The sequence below is a fragment of the Pagrus pagrus genome (assembly GCF_965226575.1).
Source record: "Pagrus pagrus genome assembly, chromosome: 11".
Lineage (NCBI taxonomy): Eukaryota > Metazoa > Chordata > Actinopteri > Spariformes > Sparidae > Pagrus > Pagrus pagrus.
Genome location: NC_140195.1, coordinates 21,853,739 through 21,873,981, shown reverse-complemented (window position 1 = coordinate 21,873,981; position 20,243 = coordinate 21,853,739). Strand labels below are relative to the sequence as shown.

Sequence of the window (20,243 nt, the reverse complement as noted above, 5' to 3'; positions counted from 1 at the left end):
GGGTCATCAGCATAAGGTTTGGTCATTTATGTTTCCTAATAATGTTGCCAAGCAGAAGCATGTATTATGGAAAATATGTTGGTCATGGTAAGTAAACTATGTTAGGTGGTACAGTCAATGTATGGGCAACTTAAACATTTGAATAAATTCATGGTCAAAGGTGATAAACTTAGACAATCATAAAACAATCACTCACCACACCAGGTCTTGGATAAGGTACCCTGCCTTCGTAGGCCCCCCACTGGTAGTCAGGGCCCTCTTTATGAGCGAAGGGTCCATTGAAGGCTTCTCTGATATCAGCCATGCGGTAAACACACACGGCAAAGCCCTGGAACACATTACTGTGGAGAGAGGGGAGATATACAGTTTAACAACAACTTAATCCAAAAAACTATTTAACAATAAATGTGGTCAGAGTCCGTTACATTTGCAACAAACAAAAAGGCAAAATAGTCACCAGTTTCTATTTTATAAGTCTTATAAATACATAAAGACAAAATGAAGTCACCAGTTTCTATTTTATAAGTAGTTCGATCAATGGTGGTTTTAAAGTGTTTCAGCATAACATTAGATGCAAGTCGCAAAATCTAAACATTGTTGCTTGAGTTACTTAATATTCAGCTTTTAACTGGTTTAAAACCTGTTGCAGCTCTGTCCACACCCATCGCTCATGGGTGTGCTCTGATGCACCTGTGACCGCATTCAACAGTGATGTCATGGTGTTCTGACACACCGCAGAGTAAACACAGCAGAAGGTGTTGAGTTATGCCATTGGATGTCACCAAAGACATGATTTTAAATGGCTGTTAGGTTGCTCTCTAGCCTCTGATGCAGTATTTTCAACATCATGGGACACCGCACCTTACCAAATTGCATTTACAGTATTGAATTTATTAGGCTTTAGCTGCTCTGTGACAAACTGCAAAGTAGATAATATTTAGGTATGATGACACATATGAAGCTTCATGGTTATTCACCTGATGGTGCTGAAGATCGCATAGACATCTGGGTTTCTCTCATCCTTAGTCCTCAGCAGGAAAACATCCTCTGTTTTACAAAAAAAGACAAAGCCATTTAGTATTTCTACATGTTTTTATTCTATGCAATTCATGTATGGAAGACTTTATGTTAAAATACAACTGTGAGCAGGTGCAAAAGGTTTATGTGTCTCTCACCCAGTTGGTTGAAGTGTGTGTCGATGCCGTGAGGTCCTGGTACAGAGCAGACTAGTCTGGCTTTGATGAAGGTACTCCATTTGTTCACCAGAACTCTCTGGCCTCCAACATCATTCTGGCAGAAAACAGAGTACACTCAATCTATAAAACACAGCTGCATATTCATTTCAAAATACACAGTTTCATTGCTTTGGCTCTGTACTCCAGCATGCCGGATTTGGATTCAAACAATCTGAGGTTAAAGCAACTGTAAGTGTTGAAAGAGGGTGACACTTAAGGACTTCTAAACTTAACTTAAACTTGAGGATAAGGCTATCAAAAAGTGTTTTTTTTAGAGAAACAGTGTCTGAAACATGACTTCCGTCAAACTGATCATGTATTCAACTGTTGAGTACAAGGCTGAAGACAAAATGCCCTCAATAGGATGAAGAATGAAGTATGCCTCTATTGAATCTGAGCACAGTTCCTTGGTTTTTTTTCAGAGAATAGATATGGAGGTAGTCACAATAGATACAGAGGGAGTGTGTGTGTATCCTTCACTTCTCCCTTTTCATTAAAACTGAGGAAATCATCTTCTATGTGTGTAAGGGTGCGCACATATGACTGCATGCATTTACATTTTTTTGTGTCTGTGTGTGTGTTGTGATGAGGATCAGCAGTGATAATTGGCATCTTGGCAAGAGGCACCGCCGGGGAAGTGATGACAATATTCACTTTTGCCTTTGGGAGAAAAAGACGGCTGAAGAGGAGATACTATAATGCGTCTACTCAGGGAGAGACAGATGGAGGGAAAGTGGAGGAGAGATGGAGATGATGAGGCGGACAAAGAAAGTTATAATTTGAAGGTTTAAGTTGGATTTTGCCTGAGAAGTTTGTGCAAACTTTTCTGGCGCATTCGAAACGGTCTCTAAGGAAACCCTGCAGCTGTGTGTGTTTGCGTGTGTGCCTCAATGCATGCCTGTGTTTGCGTATGGCACACACAGCCCACATATGGTTTTACAAGACAAATCAATGCGTGAAAGAATGTGGGAGAGCGTGCAGTGCTGATGGGGATCATTTGACAGCTGTGTGTGTGTTTTGGAAGGATTCGCATGATTCTGAATATCACGATGCCTTCACAGTCCTTCAGGGAAATGTAAATATGTGATTGCCTAAAAAGAGATTAGCCTTTTCATGATAGGGTCACAATAGGAAGACGAACCCATAAAACCACAACCTCCTGTCCTGGGAAGTTAGACATTTGTATGTGAAAATGTAGAAAAAGGCCCCTCAATCAAATTATTTCTTTCCACTCACTTTTCTCTGTATTTGTCTTCTCATATAACCTTTTTTTTCCACTGGGAGTGTGAATCTATACATCAGACTGAAAGACCTGGCGCAGAATCAACATCTGAGACCCGTAACGGATCCTCCAGAAAACAAGAAAGCCCAAAAGGATTCCCAGACCTCACAAGCTCTTCATCAAGTGAAACACCCCTGCAGATGTCTCATTCCAGGGACTGGATACTTTTGTGGTCATCAGGATGAGCACAACTTACCTGACAGTCTGGCTCCACTCATCCCCACTTGCCAAAAGAAAATCTCCCTATCTCCTGTGTGCATCTGTATCTAACTTGTGTCTTTGAATGCTCCTGAGTCAGTCAGACTTAGGATTCCAGATTCACCTCCACTTGAATGCTGCGACAGAGTAAGACTCATTGACAGATATCTCAAAACCTCGGCCAGTTGCACAAATACGTTGTACTCAAGCCAATGCCATGTGCAACCTTAATAAAAATGGAATTATCACAATCGTCGTGCACATGAGGGTGTTAGGGAAGTATCTCACCGCACACACTCGTCCGACACGTGTGTGTATGGCCCCCTCCCTGTCCCCTGCGTCCGTGGCCTTCTCGGTAAAGAAGAAATACACTTTATCGTTGTCTCTGTCGTCGTTGTCTGGGATGAGGTGGGCAGCGATGAACTTGGGGTCTGCGGAGGAAGAGGTAAGAGATGTGCTACCATGCTAACAGCATGATTTGTGACATCACATAGTTTGGAAGCAAGTCCAGGTCCAATATTCAGCAAAAACAAGTGTAATGTGGAAACATAAAACCTTCAGTGTACACACACGAAGAATGGACTCTACAATGTAGTAGGAGACATCTTGTAAATAAATAAATAAATATGACAGACACAGCTGTTTTTTTGTGTGTTTGTTTTTGCCTGTGCAAATAAACCATCATATATTAATGATAATACTTTCTAACATAATAAACTCTTGATACGAAAAATATGTATGTTTTTTCTGTATTGAACATAGCAGGTTGATAAAACAATGAAACGTTAGCCTACCATGGAGCAGTTTCTGGTCAGTCTCGGTCCTCATGGTGGAGCGACCTCCCATACTCCTGAAGATCACTGAGTCTCTACCCAGGAAATCTGCCGTCAGTCCTGTATACAACTCTCCACCTGTAGGGAGGCAGGGACGGACGTGGTGGGAGAGAGAGAACAGGTTTGTAAAGTGAGAGGTAGAAGAGTAAAATACATACAACAGGAAGTGGGCAGAGAGGAGGGTAAAAGTGGAAATAGAGGGAGGGATTGGAGAAAAGGGTTATAAGAGTCTAAAGTAACAGCAGCAATGAAGGAAAAAAGATTAGTTTAAATAAATAAAGTTTGGTACAGAAGAACAAATAGGAAACTGTGGGTGACGGGAAGAAATGTTGCGGTTCAGGCAAATGAGGCAGAGGAAGAGAAGGAAAAAAGAAATCGTACAAATCCAATAAAGAACACAGTGGGAGAGTAATCTAAAACCCAAACTCAAACCCCCTCGTACAGCACATCCTCCACTGAGACTGAGACCATAGGCACGGACTCAGTTTCAATTTCAACAACTCAGAAAATTGGTTTTCTTGCAAATAGAAACAAAATATTTCCTGTGGCACGTTTCGTACATGAGCCTCGGAAAAACATTGGGCAGCCAAGGTTATCTGTTGTTAGTCAAGATGGAAGACTTGAAAACCCCTCCGAGCAGAAATCCCTACAACAACTTTTAGATGATGAGGAATCATCAGAGATAGTGTTTCAGAATAATCCAATTTGTTTTCTAAGACAACTGTTTTTAATTCTTCCGAGCACGGTGCCCAGATCAGACATGGAATCTGGCCACAGTGATCTCATGGGTGTGAATTAAATCTTCTTATTTTATTTGGCTGCAATGGTAACATTAGAAACAGACACACACAGAGACACAGACACACCCTTCTTTACATTACAAACACACACAAACACATATGCAGTCAATTCAAACTCACATTCAGTCGAGCAAACGTAAACAGACAGATCTAGTAAGTGGTGATGACAGGGGCTATTGAGCTTTGTGTGTTTTGGGAGAAGCTCCTGACATCGGAGAGGGGAGAACATTATTGGGTTGATAACTGATGATTAAGACTTTCATCATCTTTTACTCTTTCATTGTTGACATCTATCTCTTTGTCTTGTGTTGTTTCCTATGTCTGGTCGGACACACACATTTATATCAATGTCTGTTTTGTTGTTTGTTTCATAATTTCAAAGATTCTTTTCAAGGCTGGTGTACTTGGACTCTCAATAAACAGTAATGGTCGATAAGAGCCCTGAAATCCTGAATGTGGGGCCCAGTCAGGGACAGTCGTGTGACCGGAGCTTACCCTCCAGCTGTCTGGTCATCTTACACAACCCTGCTGACCTTGAGGAGGCCAGTAGATCTGCTGAGTCAGTGTTTCACTATGTTGAAAGTGACATTTAAACTTGTGCAAGTGAACAAACCTTGAACAAATCACCCTCCTCATCCCAGCATGTATGATTTAATATCTGTTTTAGTCTCTCAGTCTTTCTGCAGTGAGCTTCTGCGAGCCTAATGGTGTTCCTCTCGAGCTTTGTGTGTTGTTCTCTCTCTACGTATGTGTCCACTGTAAAGCTCCGACGGGGTCCAATCTGGCTCCATTTGAGTGTGTTCCTGCCAGAAAGCGTGCATTGTTGGATAAATTCTGATGCTGAAAGCAAGCAGCTGCAAGGAGAATAGACACACACACACGCACATTCCTCCACCCTCAGTGGCTCTGAGGATTGTCTGTCACTGATATAAATCAAAATTATTTCATAAATTAACTTTATCTGACATTCAGAGAGAAACACCCAGAACTATTTCACCTCATCAGCACAACTCCAGTGTGTGTGTGTGTGTGTGTGTGTGTGTGTGTGAGTGTGTGAATTAACTACTGGGGACCATTTCTGGCAAAAATGCTGACCATGCCAGGACCTATAGTCCTCATGGGGGCCACAGACCAGTCCTAATTCAGCAAAACATGATTTCTGAAGTCTTGGTAGAGTTTAAGAGTAAGGTTAAAGGAATAGTTCACTCTAAAACAAAATTCAGTCATTATCGTCTCACCCACATGCTGGTGATAAGTCCGGTGTAGTTTCTTATTCCTCAAAGTGCAGCTGGAGACTCATGGGGGTACTCTCCGGCAATGATAATCCACATAACGAGCTTAAGTGGCGACCGGGAGAAAATGTCCATAAAACTACACAAAAACTCCGTAATATTCCTCCATACTGCTCATCCGCTGCAATCCAAGTGTCCTGAAGTGGCGACATCCAGAGTTTACTCGAAACAACGTCATTTAGTACATTTTTACAGCCTAAACAGTCACTATGCTATGTTTACACGGAGGCACGCTCCGCGTTCACACGAGTCTCCGTCGCAGCCGATTGCACTACGGAAGCCGCGCCGGACAAGATGAACGAGCTTCGCGATAGATACACAACGGTATTTACATGGTGCTGTGAGTTTCAAAGTTTCAAATCACCAGTGCAGCAGATCCCCCTTGTGTTTGTGTGTCACTCGGTGGCTCACAGCAGGAAGTAAATACCGGTGTGTATCTATCGCGAGTCTCGTTCATCTTGTCCGGCGCGGCTTCCGTAGTGCAATCGGCTGCGAGGGAGACTGGCGTGAACGCGGAGCGTGCCTCCGTGTAAACATAGCATAGTGACTGTTTAGGCTAGAAAAATTTACTAAATGACGTCGTTTCGAGTAAACTCTGGATGTCGCCACTTCAGGACACTGGGATTGCAGCGGACGAGCAGTATGGAGGAATATTACGGAGTTTTTTTGTAGTTTTATGGACATTTTCTCCCGGTTGCCACTTAAGCTCGTTATATGGATTATCGTTGCCGGAGAGTACCCCCGCCGGTCTCCAGCTGCACTTTGAGGAATAAGAAACTACACCGGACTTATCACCAGCATGTGGGTGAGTCGATAATGACTGAATTTTGTTTTAGAGTGAACTATTCCTTTAAGGTTAGTGTTAGGCATAAGTTGGTTAGGGTATGGGTCGTGTAGAGCAGATAAATTTGGCATTTTATACAGTTAGATGTGGCAGATAAAGAATACCAAGATACAGAAATGACAGCTCTGTCACAGCAGATTAACTTCGGTAAATTATATGTTGTTATTACGGACAAGGGCAGGAAGGGTCCACAGCAGGTAGTCAAAACCACCCAGAATATCATTGGTACCAAACTATCAAGAATAACTGAGGTGAGTTGCCTCCACAGAGCCCAAAGGATACTAAAAGACAACACCCATACCAGCCACGGTCTGTTCACCCTGCTGTAGTACCTACTGCCAGACTACCAGACTAAATACTTTGGATAGCAATATAATACTTACCCGTTTGCATTTTATATGCTCTGTGCTTTTGGGAGGCAATTTTGTCATTATTTTGACAGTTGACAGTGAAGAGGATACAGGAAACAAGGAGGGAGGAGGGGTATGACATGCAACGAAGGTCCCGGCTAGAATCGAACCTTAGATGTTGGATTTGTGTAGCCTGAACCATTCGGATTCCAGAGAATTCAGTGATTTAAGTTTTTCATTTTAATGTTATTGATGTGAGACAAATTTCCTGGTGAAACTGGTTCTCAGGCAGTATTAGCTCCATGAACTCCATGAGAAGTCATTTAAAAACACAGGTAAAACAACTGGGAACATACCACTGAAGGTGCTAGCGAAGGGGAAGCTGGGGTCATGTGGAACCTTCCCGCGTCCATTCTCCACATTCGTAGGATCCATCGTGAACACATGCTGGAGAGGAAAAAACACAGTCATGAGTCATTCATTCCAGCGAGTCTGTAAGATAACGTCAGCCTCATGTTTGTCTCTTCTCCAGAAATGTGCCTAAACTTCAACTTGAACGTGAAGAATTTGCTTCATGTGCCTCAGACTGTGGACCGGGTTACATTTTCTTCATCAGTCCTTCCATTTGGAAAATCTGTCACCTTCTACCTTCTCCACTGGAGCACCTGACATTAATTATCTCGCTCAAGACAAATTCAAGGGGTCTATTTATAATCGGTACATTTGTCTTGCTTTTCTGTCCCGTGGTCCAGGAAGAAGTGGGACACGAGCTGCTTTCAGTGTTCAGCCTGTGTTCGAGATTTATTTGTCCTTCCATTGAACTCGTCTGCGTCTGTCTGAGAACTAAGGACGCTGTCTGAGGAACGAGGAAATGCAGGATCAGTCGAGTTGCCAGAGTTCAAACACGTTTCCCACTCGGTTCCCAGAGCAGAAGCCCTGAGAGCTGGACACAGTATTCAGCTCGACTGTACACTGAGGAGCCAGCAGGGTTACAAAGTTAAACAAAGCCCATAACACTGTTATCAAATAAAAACTGCACTTAAAATCCAAACAGAAAAAGAATTTTGGCGGTTCTTATGAGAACAGGTTTCATGACACTCGGGGTCTTAAAACTCAGTCAACACATACTGTACAGTAACTGAGCAAGTTCATGCAGGAAGTCATAATCTTTGACATTTACATGTAAAGAAAGAAAGAAAAAGCTCCATTCTGTCTTGCCAACTGATATGGTTGACGGAATCAATGAAACCTCTTTCATTGGCTGTGAGAAACATTGAATGTCAGATGGGATTTTTCCTGGGAAAAGTATTCTGCTGCGTAGGAAGTGGAGTGGACTTCAGCAGCAGTACTAACAATAGACTGTTTGGTACTGCTGGATGAAGGATGAACTGAGAGCAGGAAAGTAGGATGAACTGAGTCAGCATGATCAAAACAGAACATTCAGGTAAAATGTCAGCTGTCAGAGGAAAAGTCACTAAAAATCAGTAAAACAAAACCAAAAGACTTTTAGCCTGGTAATGCCTCCAAAATGTAAAGTGTTTAAATGTGTTTGATGGATTGCCATTTTGCATCACACCACACCAAATCCTTTTTTCTGCCTCCAGCGGTGAAGAAATAAGGAAACAATTAAAGCAACAGACTTTCTTCGTTATTCACCAGTTAGTCAAGTTCACCTGACGAACACTGGCCACATCCTCGGATTGTGTGATTCGTCGGGTCAAAACGGGGTCACTGTGGACAAAAGGCCTTTTGTTTTTAGCCTCTGTACGCCCACTTCAGCGACATCAGAGTGCCAGGCAGTCTCTGCCAGAGTAGCCAGGGTGAGATCAAGGCGTATTTCTAGGATAAAACGCGAATGGAAGGCGACAGGGCCTACAGTAAGACCTCGTGTTTGATTCAAGTCCATATTACTGACTTAAATGTCCTCACAGTGAACTCAGTGTGTGCATGAGTCTCTGTTCCTCTAATAGACAATGGAGTATTGTTAGTGGGAGGGTGAGTCTTCCAGTGAATGGAGATCACAGGGGAGATGATGACATTGAAGTCTGCAGGATAAAAATACTGTAAGAACCACAGCGGACAATACGGACACCCACGCACATTAAGTTTTGTACGTGCACCAACACATACTCACTGGTGCAATGAAACGTGCTGAGTAACATGGACCCAGCAAATTACTACTGTCAGAAACACACCAAAAGATTATATATACACTGGCTTATCCAGCAGGTCTGAGGAAATAAGGACAGACAGTTTATTTCTTATTTGATCCACATGTAGCTGTTTGAATGAGTTTTACAGGTGTCAAAGGAACATGTGCAGCCTACCAGCACGCACAACGCTTATACACACAATCACACTTAATGAAATTTGAGATGATGAGGGATTTTCAAAAAGCGCTCTGAATCTTGTCTCGGCCTAAAACCCACTTTATTTCTTCCACTTCTTGTGGATTTCTTTTCTAATTTACACTTGAGTCTGTGCACCGTGTCATCATTTATTCATTGATTTCAAAGTTATACCAGATGTATTTTTTCATCCATAACTGGAAATCTACCATTTGAAGAAAAAGTGGTACTTATACTAGCAGTTGATTTCTTTTCTGCTGATACTGCACAATAAAAATGTTATTGTTAGCACTGATATACAGTGCGTGATTTTGTAAATGTGCTGTTTGTTCATTTTGTTCTCATCACTTTCACTCTAACTCTTATTTCTGCGCTCTGTCTCCCGCACTGCCGAGCACTTTAAGCCTGCTCGTTAGTCATCCTTATTCTTTCAGCACCTTATCGATGTCTTGAATGTCACTGCATGCAGTCGCCCATCAGTGTGTGCGTGTGTGTGTGTGTGTGTGTTACAGTATGTGGGTGGATTGGCACACTGTGAGTGTCTGTACATTTTTCTGCATTTGGTGCCTAATCTTTCAGTGCACACTTCAACCCCAATTCCAGAAAAGTTGGGATGCTGGGATTTTTCCATTTTGTTGTGTTAATGGCATCATCAGTTTGAATATGAAATATTTTGTCTTTTGTACCATATTCAATAGCATAAAGGTTTAAAAGGCTGTGCAAAGGATTGCATTCTGTTTTTATTAATGTTTTATCCCCTTTTTGGAATCGGGGCTGTATTTGCAAGAGACTGTACAGTTTTGGGGTAGTTCGTGTGTGTGTGTGTGTGTGTGTGTGTGTGTGTGTGTGTGTGTGTGTGTGTGTGTGTGTGCGACTGCCTGTGTTATCTCATCATGATCGGGGGGAATGGTGTGGCTGCCTGCGCAGCTGATTAGACTGTCAGAGTCACTTTGACCAAACTCTGCCAAGACAAATACACACGAGTGCAGTGATACAGAGAGAGAGAGACACTCAGGCCACTTTGTACTCAGCTGTGCCAAGCAAAATACATCAGGACCTCCACTGCAAAACCATTGAGACAAGTGACTACTGACACACATGCGTGCACATTTCTATCATTTAATCTCGCCCCTAAATCAGCTGCCTTAAAGTGAGGCTATGTAAATTTAAACCGCTAACATAGCACGCTGTGCCTTTAACATGTGAAAAGTTCCACTTTAGTAGCGATAAAAAAACACAACATTGCTCAATTTCTTACACTCAGGAGTTTTCCTGCTACGGCCTAATTTGGTCTGGTATGACCACAAGCTTTTTCTGTGGCTAATGTAAGCTAACAATATTTATAATGCTTACGCTATGTTTCAGCATTTAGCATCATCCCACGACTGCTCATTTTTGGCTACAATGGCTGTTGCTCAGTGAAGTCACACCCTGAAACACTTAAAACAGCCATTTAACAGTGATGTCTGTTTTTTTGGTATCGGTTCCCAAGAATCAAATAGCTTCTTTGGGATTATTTTTTGGGATTTACTATTTTCAACACAATAGCAAGGCAAAGGCTTTTAATGACACGAAGGAAATAACTACCAGAAGAAGTACATGAAGTACAGGCTGAGGGAAACGAAGAATTTTAACTTGAAATACCAGCAAATAAGCTCTGAGACTACACAGAATGACTAGAGACATATAAAAGTGATCGTCTCTGTTACATGTCATGAAGATGAGGTACAGTTACATCTCACACGGAGTATTCTGTGTCAGACTGTCACAAAACATCTTGTTGGCTGCTGCTTCCCTCTCTGTCCTTTCGCTCTTCCTCTCTCCCACTGAGCTGAACAAAGCAGACATCCACCTTTTGTGCTCCCAGCTCCTACCAGCCTCTCATCTGGCTCTCCATCTGCCTCCCCTCTGTTAAAGTCTTTGACTGAGTAGTGTTATGAGTGTATGTAATTCTTTGAAAATGAAGCAGTCGAGTCGAAGTAGTCAGGTTTTAAAAAATGTTAAATCTGTAAAAATTCCAGTTTGGACTTACTTCAGGTATCTTAAAGGCGTCTGGGCCAACCAACAGACCTCATTTGATATGGTGTTGTACTTGGCCTTACCCTCACTGTCCAGTCACATAATGGCTGGGCTCCCTCTCTCACCACTCAGCTCTCACTCTAGTGACAGCATGGGAAGCTCGCTCTCTCATTTCAAGCAAGAGAAAAGCAGAAAAAGACAGAGAAAAAGTATAAAATGAGCGAGAGACAGAGAGCTGATTAAGAGTTATGGTAATAATTAAAGTACAGTTAAAACTGACACGAAATGCCAAGTAAAGGGGCTAGAAATGAAGAAAAAAACCTGCCGGCAAAGGCAGAAGCAGTAAAATCAGAGGCTTCATTCATCCCCACTTTGTAGGGCTTTGATCCAAAGGCAACATACGTGGGAAAAATAAGAGGGTGATTTATGAGCAATTAATATTTTATTATGCTTTCAATCTTTTTAGTCCACTTTTTATCCACGCTGATGCTGTTGGCCCCGCTGAAGAGCCCTTTCCCCCCCGCTGGACTTGAAACGTCCCATGTGTGGCACTTACAAAAGGTTGTCATGGAGGCCTGCCATCACGATGAGAGGAAGTGAGTTATTCAGCGAGTTTCTTCCTAAGTGCCAGAAAGCAGAACTGTGGAGTAAAAGTGGGCTTCCACTGAAAAATGAAGCATGTGAACTGATCCAGTTCTACAGTACGGCGCCGCTATTTGTGTGTTCAATCCGTCAGTTGTTGTTAGGTGCATGTAAATGTCTGCTTCAGTGTGTGTGTTTCTCAATCTGTGTCTTTCTGCACATTTGTTTCTATATGTTTATGTTTGAATGTGCATGTCTTTCATCAAGTTTGTGTGTGTTTCTGTCTGTATCTCTGCATATTTATATGTTCTAGTTTGTGTCATTTGTTTTGTTTTGATCGTGTGTGTGTGTGTGTGTGTGTGTGCGTGTGTGTGTGGTCCGGGGTCCTCTGTATGTCGTCACTGTAATACGGTGGTTTATTTTCACATATATGACACAGCTTCAGGCTGCTGTGTCACTCACCATGGGGGACACCAGTCTGTGTGTATATGTGTGCAGCCGAGGACGACTGAGGCAGCAACACACAGACTTTACATTATAGGTTCATTTGTTTCAGGAACCAAGATGAACACCATGTGCTGAGAATTAATCTAAATATCGTTTTCTCTAAAGAAATGCAATAGTTCAGTAAACTGGGACTGGGACACATTACATTTTTATTGCACCATAATGTCAAAATAGTTTTGACAGTTTTATACGCATGAAAAATCCCAATGACCTCCCAGAACTATAAAAACTACTGATGCTCCGCTCCATGATGAGCATACGTCACTTGAATATTGCTAAATGCCTCTTTGTTTTCATCTTTGAATGAAAGAATGAAATATCGGGAGGATTATCTAACACCGAAGCGCAATAACAGCCTGTCCAACATTTTCAAAACATGGTTTGGCCCTAAGAGAGTCTATTTCTTCACTTCAACACCACTGATGTAAAATGAGCCTAATCCACGTTGTATTTCTTGCTACATTCGGTCATCTTGCGTCAAAACTTTGGACAGACGGAAACACAAGACAGAGAGACAGAACGAGTATGTGTATGTCTGCCCCTAACTGAGATGAAACACCTCAAGGGTCGAAGGTCATCCCACCCAGAGTCCGGTCCGAGGGCTCGCGGCCTCTGTCCCCCTCGAGAGGTCAGACAAACACGCGGGTGTGCGTTCTCCGCCAGTTAACGATTGGTTAAATAAATGGACAGGCTCCCCGCGGTGTCGTCCATTCACGCAGACTCTCCGACGAGCTGAAAGGACGTGGTTGTGGTCTGAGTGATGATCAGTTAGGGGGGCTGAGGTTGTTTTAATACACCTATAGCTGACAAGTCCTGGGAGTCTCTTCATTTATAGAGATTCAAACACACTATCTTCCTAACATAAGCACATGCACACTGATTTTTTAAACAAAATTAGCTGAGCAGCAGTAGAGCCGCACTTCCTTCATCATCATAAACTAGTCAACAATAGCTCACACTTAAACACACTTAAACCCAGGAAACACTACTTTACTTTGAAGACTATGGGTTTGCTGTCAAGCTGTGCATGCTGTTATAATCTTTCCCCAACCTGCAGACATTTGAGAGGGAAATACACCGGCAAGTTACAGCGTTGAACCATCACTTCATTATCAACGCAACACAAATAGGCACAACACAAAATTTCACGCTGATGAAGTTATTTTTTGTGGCACACAGCGCGACTTTCAAACTCATGTATCTTTGCGTGCACCATAGTTCAGTAGACTGGGATGAAGGATGGGTCTTTTGGTGAAGATTCGGATAAAAGGACGGATCCAAAGTTTTTCTATTTTTCTTTAATATTGTGAGATGGACATTTTTAGGTGAGTACAATAGGGAACTGTTAGACATGAATTTCCATGTGAAAGACATGCTGAGTGTCAAGTAAAAAAAAGGAAAATTTGTCCCCATGAACACGAATGTACTAGATTAGATTTCATGACTTCACAAACCGCCGTGATACTTGGCTACATGCCAACAATTGATTAGTTCAGGTGTTTTGCGAGAAATTTCCCAGAGAGTAACCCAGCAGGTCTAAGAATCCAAACAGGAGACCTACTTTTCCTACAAAGACTGCTCAGTGCCACCCTTCAAAGATTCCCCTGACTTATTTTTCCTATCTCCAGTTTTTGTTTTCCTTGTCCTCAAAGATGCAGACCACCGTATATTGTTACCCTGTTACTGCACTCAGAGTATTTCAGCACAAACAGAGGAAGACATTTGCTGGTTTTCATGATGTCCCATAAAACCCTGAGTCCGAAAACCACACTGAGGTTGACAGATTAAGTGGGAGGTAGAAAAAAACGGCATCAAGGAGAACACACACACTGTGAAGAGCACCCAAGCCCACAAGAGAAAGAAAAAATGCTGTAATGCACTTTCTGTACTTTCTGCACACACAATCCACTACACACACTCTTCCCACTAAAAGGTTGGCACTCTCCCACCCCTCTGTCTCCTTCCCCCTCCTTAACTCTTTGCCAACACCCAGATTTCCTCTCTCCTCATGCCCAGTTCGATCCCCTCCTGCTGGGAAAGGCAAGGCGGCACCCTGGACTGCGATCTGGAGGACCGCCGTGAAACAGCGAACTACGAGTCGTTCTTAATGGCTCCATTCATTGATTCTTGTCTTTCAAATGGCTCCAAGCGTGAGACTCTGCAGAGGGTCCCACTGAGCTGAGTGGCTGTGTAGAGAGCCAGCCTGTGCACTTGAAAGGATGTATAGAGGGCCCAGTGCTGCGGCTGAGTAGCCTTACAGAAAGACTCATGGCAGCGCTGCCTGCTGAGGCTTAACATTGAACCCCGGGGATCTGAGAACACAGCAGAGCCCGTCTGAGCTACAAAAACATCTTGGCACCAGCCATATTTGTTTCATTAGCCTGGTTTCCTCCACAGAGGCCACTCATTGATTCCTTATCATCTCATCTGTACACTACTTCATATGTATAATAATACAGTGGCATCCTGCCTCTGTACTGCTACTTATAGTATAATAATGCAGACATTTCTGCATGTAAACTAGTTGGACAGCCATTCTTTTTAACTTCTATGGACTTTGTATGAACCGATCATCTGCTGAGCTTTGCTTCAGTCTGTATTAATTGGCCAAATATGATATAAGTTGTCTGGTGTTACATTAACTTTAACCATATTTGATGGAATGTATTTGATTGAACATAAAACCAAATGTAATCGGAACCAAAAGTCCTTGTGGTGGCGGTCCAGCTCATCCTCAACAGAAAAATGACTGTGAAAGCAGTTTATTACAACTCATAATTACGTTTCTTGTTAGGCAGCTGCCTCGAGGGGCTTTAGTAATTATGACGGCAGCAAAGGAGGAAGTCAGGCGAAGTAACCAAGAGATCACTGTTTAAACCCAGTTTGAAAATAAAAGTCAACAGTGAGTTATTTTAACTTACTAACATTCAGTTGCATAACGTGACTTAATATATGCATGTTACGTTGGTATGTTCATAACTGAAGTTATATTAGTTACATAGTTGATTAAACCATGTTTTCCTAAACTTAACCCAGTAGTTTTCTTTCCTAAACCCAACCAAACAGAACAGTAATATATCTTGTTTTTGGAGTCACTGGCAATTGACCCATTCAGTCGTTTAGGTGAGTAGATAGCATGTGTTGAAAACTAAAAGTCTTTCTGTGATGTAGAGGAATTGTTTCTCTCATCAAACCCACAGAAATTGATCCCCAAACTAAGTTTTTACACTCTTTTGGTCTATTTGTTTGTGTTGTGTGCTCTGCACATGTTCCAGTCACATGTCAGTCCCCCAGCTTTCATTAATCTCCCAATACACCATAAATCGATGTGGAGAGCTGTTTCCTGCAAAGACAAGTAAACTGTGTGCTCAATTTACCCAACACTGAAAGGCAGAAAGATAAAGTGAGTGACTAACTGGTGAACACAATGGAGCAGTTAGCTATAATTAGCGAAGTAGATGGTGGAGGCCAATATTGGAATTGCTTCCATCAGGTGTGGGAAAACACGACTCCAAATGAATAACGTTGCTCTGCTAACACCGGCCAACAGCATATCAGTAGGCTACTATATTTCTGAGTGTCTCTCTGAGTCATTCTGCATCCTAGTGGTCAGAAATTGCTTCATGCAACTTCAGCATTAACTGTCAAGTCATGTTTAAGAAGAAATCGATGTATCAACTTGCATTTGCTCACAAATTGTCCAGCGCGCCTGGCATCACAAGTTCTTATTATCACACTTGTCTGTTGGCAGTTTGTGACTTGTAATTTAGAGTAATAACACTGGAAGAGATCACGCCAAGGAGTGACTCAAAAGGAAAACTCAACTTCTCGTCAGTGAATATCTAAGTAAACCGCAGAGTCTTTAACAGTCACTCTAACAGCGACGCAGTGTATAGAAAAGTGGGTATAATTTACAGTTTCCAAACATTTCCTTTAGGAAATGGAGGCGGAGTGAAGCAAGCATACAGTAAAATATGTGTTTTTACACAACTGTGACAGCTGTATATCACAGAGTTTTCCTCAAAAACACCAACTAATTCTTATTTTTCACATTTAGTTGCCAACACAAAGGATTTATGTCTTTGTGTGTCTTTGTGGGTACGGATGTGTATTTTTCTGTGTGAGACATTCCCCCTCTTAAGATACTTTGCAGCCCTCCACAGTGATCCCGGGAGCTGCCCCCCCACCTTCCACATGCATGAATGCACACATACCCACTGACTGTCTTCACCCTGGCTTACCTCTCCTCTGTGCCCCACATTAATGAAGGCACACATGGGCTGGAAGGCACCGGTGCCACAGGCCAGGAGGTGGGTGCGGTTGTAGGGCTGCAGGAGGCGAACAAAGTTGGCACACTCCGTCTGCGAAACACAGATACATACACACAGATTAAAACCTTGTATCTCAGAGAAATATGTGAAAAGGTATCATGTAATATGCGTTGTATCAAATGTTATTTGGTGTCCATTTGAACACTTAAAGACTGTCAGAGTGAAGTGTCTTACGTTCTCATTTTGGGAACTGACCATACAGGTGAAGAGTATAACTTTCTATTTCACAAAATAAATGAAGAAATGTTTCTTCTTGTTAAATAATAATGACATAGTGGGGTATTTCTGTGCAGGTACGGGATGTGACCTTCCCTTCACTCTTGCACGCATGTTACACACACATACAGTAAACGCATACAAACAGGCAAACAAGGACCCTTTAATAAATCAAATCACACAGTCCAACAGTAACTGTCAACCAAACGCAGATAAGTTGATTTTCAGGCTATTGAACAGAACCAAATTGATTTCTTAACGAGGCTTATTGATCCCACATGTTTGTAACGAGGGCCAAGGAAAGAGCTTTACTAGATGAAATGTGATCGCCCCAGTGTCCCACATAGGACTCGTATCTCCGATTTTTGGATTTCAGCCAACATGACATGCTGATGTCGTAGAAGAGGTTTCAACACATTCGGGTTGAAGGATCACTGTATTACATCAGAAGTGCCTGGGTGCCAAAATGAAAAAGTGATAATAATGTGAAATGTGAGTTTTGAGTCATATTTTGAGATATTATGACACGGACAATAACTGAACTGTACTTGAGCTTTTAAAAAGAGACAGAAATATGATCCCACTTCTTCATTGGCTATTTAATAAACTAGGAAACAAGTGGACAATGTTAAGAGGTCGAACACTCGAACACACATTAGAGAGAGAACAAAAGAAGTGGCGACTCAGGAAACGAGTATCGAGACGTTTCTGTACTACGCAGAGGTCCAGAGGAAGCAGAGGGCACGAATACTTCCTTCTTCCTGTCTGTAAAAACAGCAGCGACAAAACAGGTGTCAGCTGAGAAGGAAAGGGGATTGGCCGGGTGTCAGTCACGCACGTTGACAAGGTCAAACTCATATGTGCACAATGAGCGTCTGCTGTGGAGGCAAGAGTGTGTACTCATGCCCGAATATCGAAACAGACCGGCTGAATCTGATCCAAGTGTATTGGTGTTTAAGCGTGTGTGTGTAGTGCTGCTTGTGGATGTCTTTTTTTTAATGCTTGAATACTGTATGTGCATGTGTTGCGGTCTTTTTGTGTTTTAACAAGTGTGTGTGTTGTGCGCAGATGAGTCCAGTAAATCTGTCATTTGTGTGTGGCCCGCCTCCCTCTCACAGTCGCAGTCGGACGCTCAAACGTTGTTGATCGCTTCCTCGAGTGCTTTGAGGCGCTGCAGACCTGATGTAAACCATGTCAGCGCAGTCCGAGACATAGTTTACATCACAGTGTTGCCCGTCCCCCGCTGGCTCACGTCTCTGCCCAAACAAAACCAGACCAGTAATAAACTAAACAAAAACACATTTATATTGCTTTCAATTAATCTACATTTACTGCTGATTATTCAATCTACACATAAAAGGGGCATCTGTGTTTAACATGGTATATTTCTGTTGCTTCACCAGTGTAAAACCTCCAGCCGACTGGGATCATATAAATTAAAGGCCGGGCTTTACATTATGTCTCTGCTCCTTACAGAAGATATACGAGGTCTAGAAGAGCCTACCGAGTGGACTGAGAGTGAACAGAAATCTGTCTCTCCAAGGTTTCCGTTTCTACTGCTCAGGGAGTCGTCTTGGAGATCTGTGTGGCCGGGGAGAGCGAACAGAGGAATGAAATGTTGAAAAGAGAAAATATGTCTCTGCTCTCCCACCCTGGGATCTGGGGTTTTACATATCTGTGTGGTCTGCCTGAGATGAAGTGGCAATGCAGGGAGTGGTGTTGAACAGAAAACGAAGTGGTTTGATTACCAAATCTGGTTCCCCTCACTGACATGTCAGGGAGTTGTCTTAACATCTAGCCAGGATTGAAAATGGAGGCATTTAATCACTGCATAAATAGCCAAGGTCAGGGCTATTTTTCTGGAAACAAAAGCTCGCAATGTTCATTTATTAACCTCTGATTATCAAGGGGGGGACGGCTGACCACAAATACTTGTTCCCAGCAATGACAAGCAGCTCATTCACGCAGTTCAAACTGTGAAACAGGCCACAAAAACCACAGTTTTGTGTCTTGGGGGTTAAGAAAGGTATGTTTAGCATTTTAAACATCACACTATTACTGCATTTGCTCTGGGATATATGTATCATTAACATAAACAAACAAGAACATCGGCAAGAACTTTGGCCGGCTCTCCTGGCCTTCACAATATGCAGTAATAAGACTGATTTCCCATGGAGCTTGGTGATTTTGTAACATATAACAAGGGTACTGTGCTTCTAAAGCTCAAGATTTCAAAGTTCAATAGAGGGTGAAGATGTGACACAGCAAAAGCACTTTCCACATGTCCAACAACGGTCGAACAACTGTACAACTGGTTAACCATATTAATTAGAAATGAATTTGATATCTGAATGCTTGGATGACAAACCTGCATACTCTTCCAACGTATGACTTTCAATTGAGAGAGAGAAACTTGGTTTAAAGTAACAAAGTAGGTGACTCCAGAGAGCAGCAGTCCACATATGTCTTCTTCATGACAGAAACAAAAAAATAGGATTTCTGGCAAACTGTGGTCTTCATTTTGAGAAGCATGAGCAGCAACTCTACCACACGCTGCAAATCATTTTAATCACGGTTCCGATTTGTTTACAGTCAGTATAATACAGCATCGTAATTTGGCAATGAACGTAAATATGAGTTTTGGCGATGATACATAAATATGTTTCAGGTATGCATTCAAGAGAACATTTTTCATGCTTTTTCTTCTCCAAGTTAGACCTGGACGGGCCGAGAGCTCTGGACTTTCAACCCCTCTGGTACACTGTCTGATTCATGTTGCTGACATTTAAATGGAAAACTCACAGGAAAACATGGCATCATTAATTGGCACAGTGTTTTCTACTTCTCTTATATTTTTGCTAAATTCCAGTGCTTTTTAATCACCTTCTTGTAATGTCATAGCTTCGTGACTCGGAAACAAAGACTGTAATATGTACATGGGAGAAGTTAGCCTTTGTAACACGTGGTTAATGTTGTGAAAGGGTCTGTTTTAACCCGAACCATGACCTTTTCCTGAACTTAGACAAGTATTGTTGTTGCCTACAATGATGGAATGTAACAAAGTGCATTTACTCAAGTATTGTACTTAAGTATAGTTTTGAGTTACCTGTAATTCACTTCAGTATCTCCATTTTCTGACACCTTACACTTACTTGATAACTGATTTTACTTGTTACTTTGCAGACTGCATGCTGCTCAGTAATCAGATTTTAAAAAAGACATAAACATGCTGAATAAAAAATCTGATAATCGACCAAGCGAGTAATCAGTCAATCCATAGCATACAGTATATACATACAAGTCGGTAAATATATGTATAATCTGCTTTTACTTGGACTTTTGACACTTTATTGCAGGACATTTGATACTTAAGTACCTTTAATATCGGATGCTTTAAGACTTTTAC

The 20,243-nt window shown here is 42.1% G+C and overlaps 1 protein-coding gene across 2 annotated transcripts in view; it reads right to left on the bottom strand.

Annotated features, from left to right (window-relative positions):
• The window catches only part of sema3bl (sema domain, immunoglobulin domain (Ig), short basic domain, secreted, (semaphorin) 3bl), a 69,666-nt gene that overhangs the window by 14,871 nt on the left and 34,552 nt on the right, over positions 1-20,243 (bottom strand). For both annotated transcript variants that reach the window (XM_084367865.1, XM_084367864.1), the window contains exons 4-10: positions 16,532-16,651; positions 7,191-7,281; positions 3,510-3,626; positions 3,004-3,146; positions 1,176-1,290; positions 978-1,047; positions 197-341 (exon numbers count right to left, since the gene is read on the bottom strand). In XM_084367865.1, the coding sequence (XP_084223991.1) occupies positions 197-341; positions 978-1,047; positions 1,176-1,290; positions 3,004-3,146; positions 3,510-3,626; positions 7,191-7,281; positions 16,532-16,651 (801 nt within the window). The remainder of the gene's footprint in view (positions 1-196; positions 342-977; positions 1,048-1,175; positions 1,291-3,003; positions 3,147-3,509; positions 3,627-7,190; positions 7,282-16,531; positions 16,652-20,243) is intronic.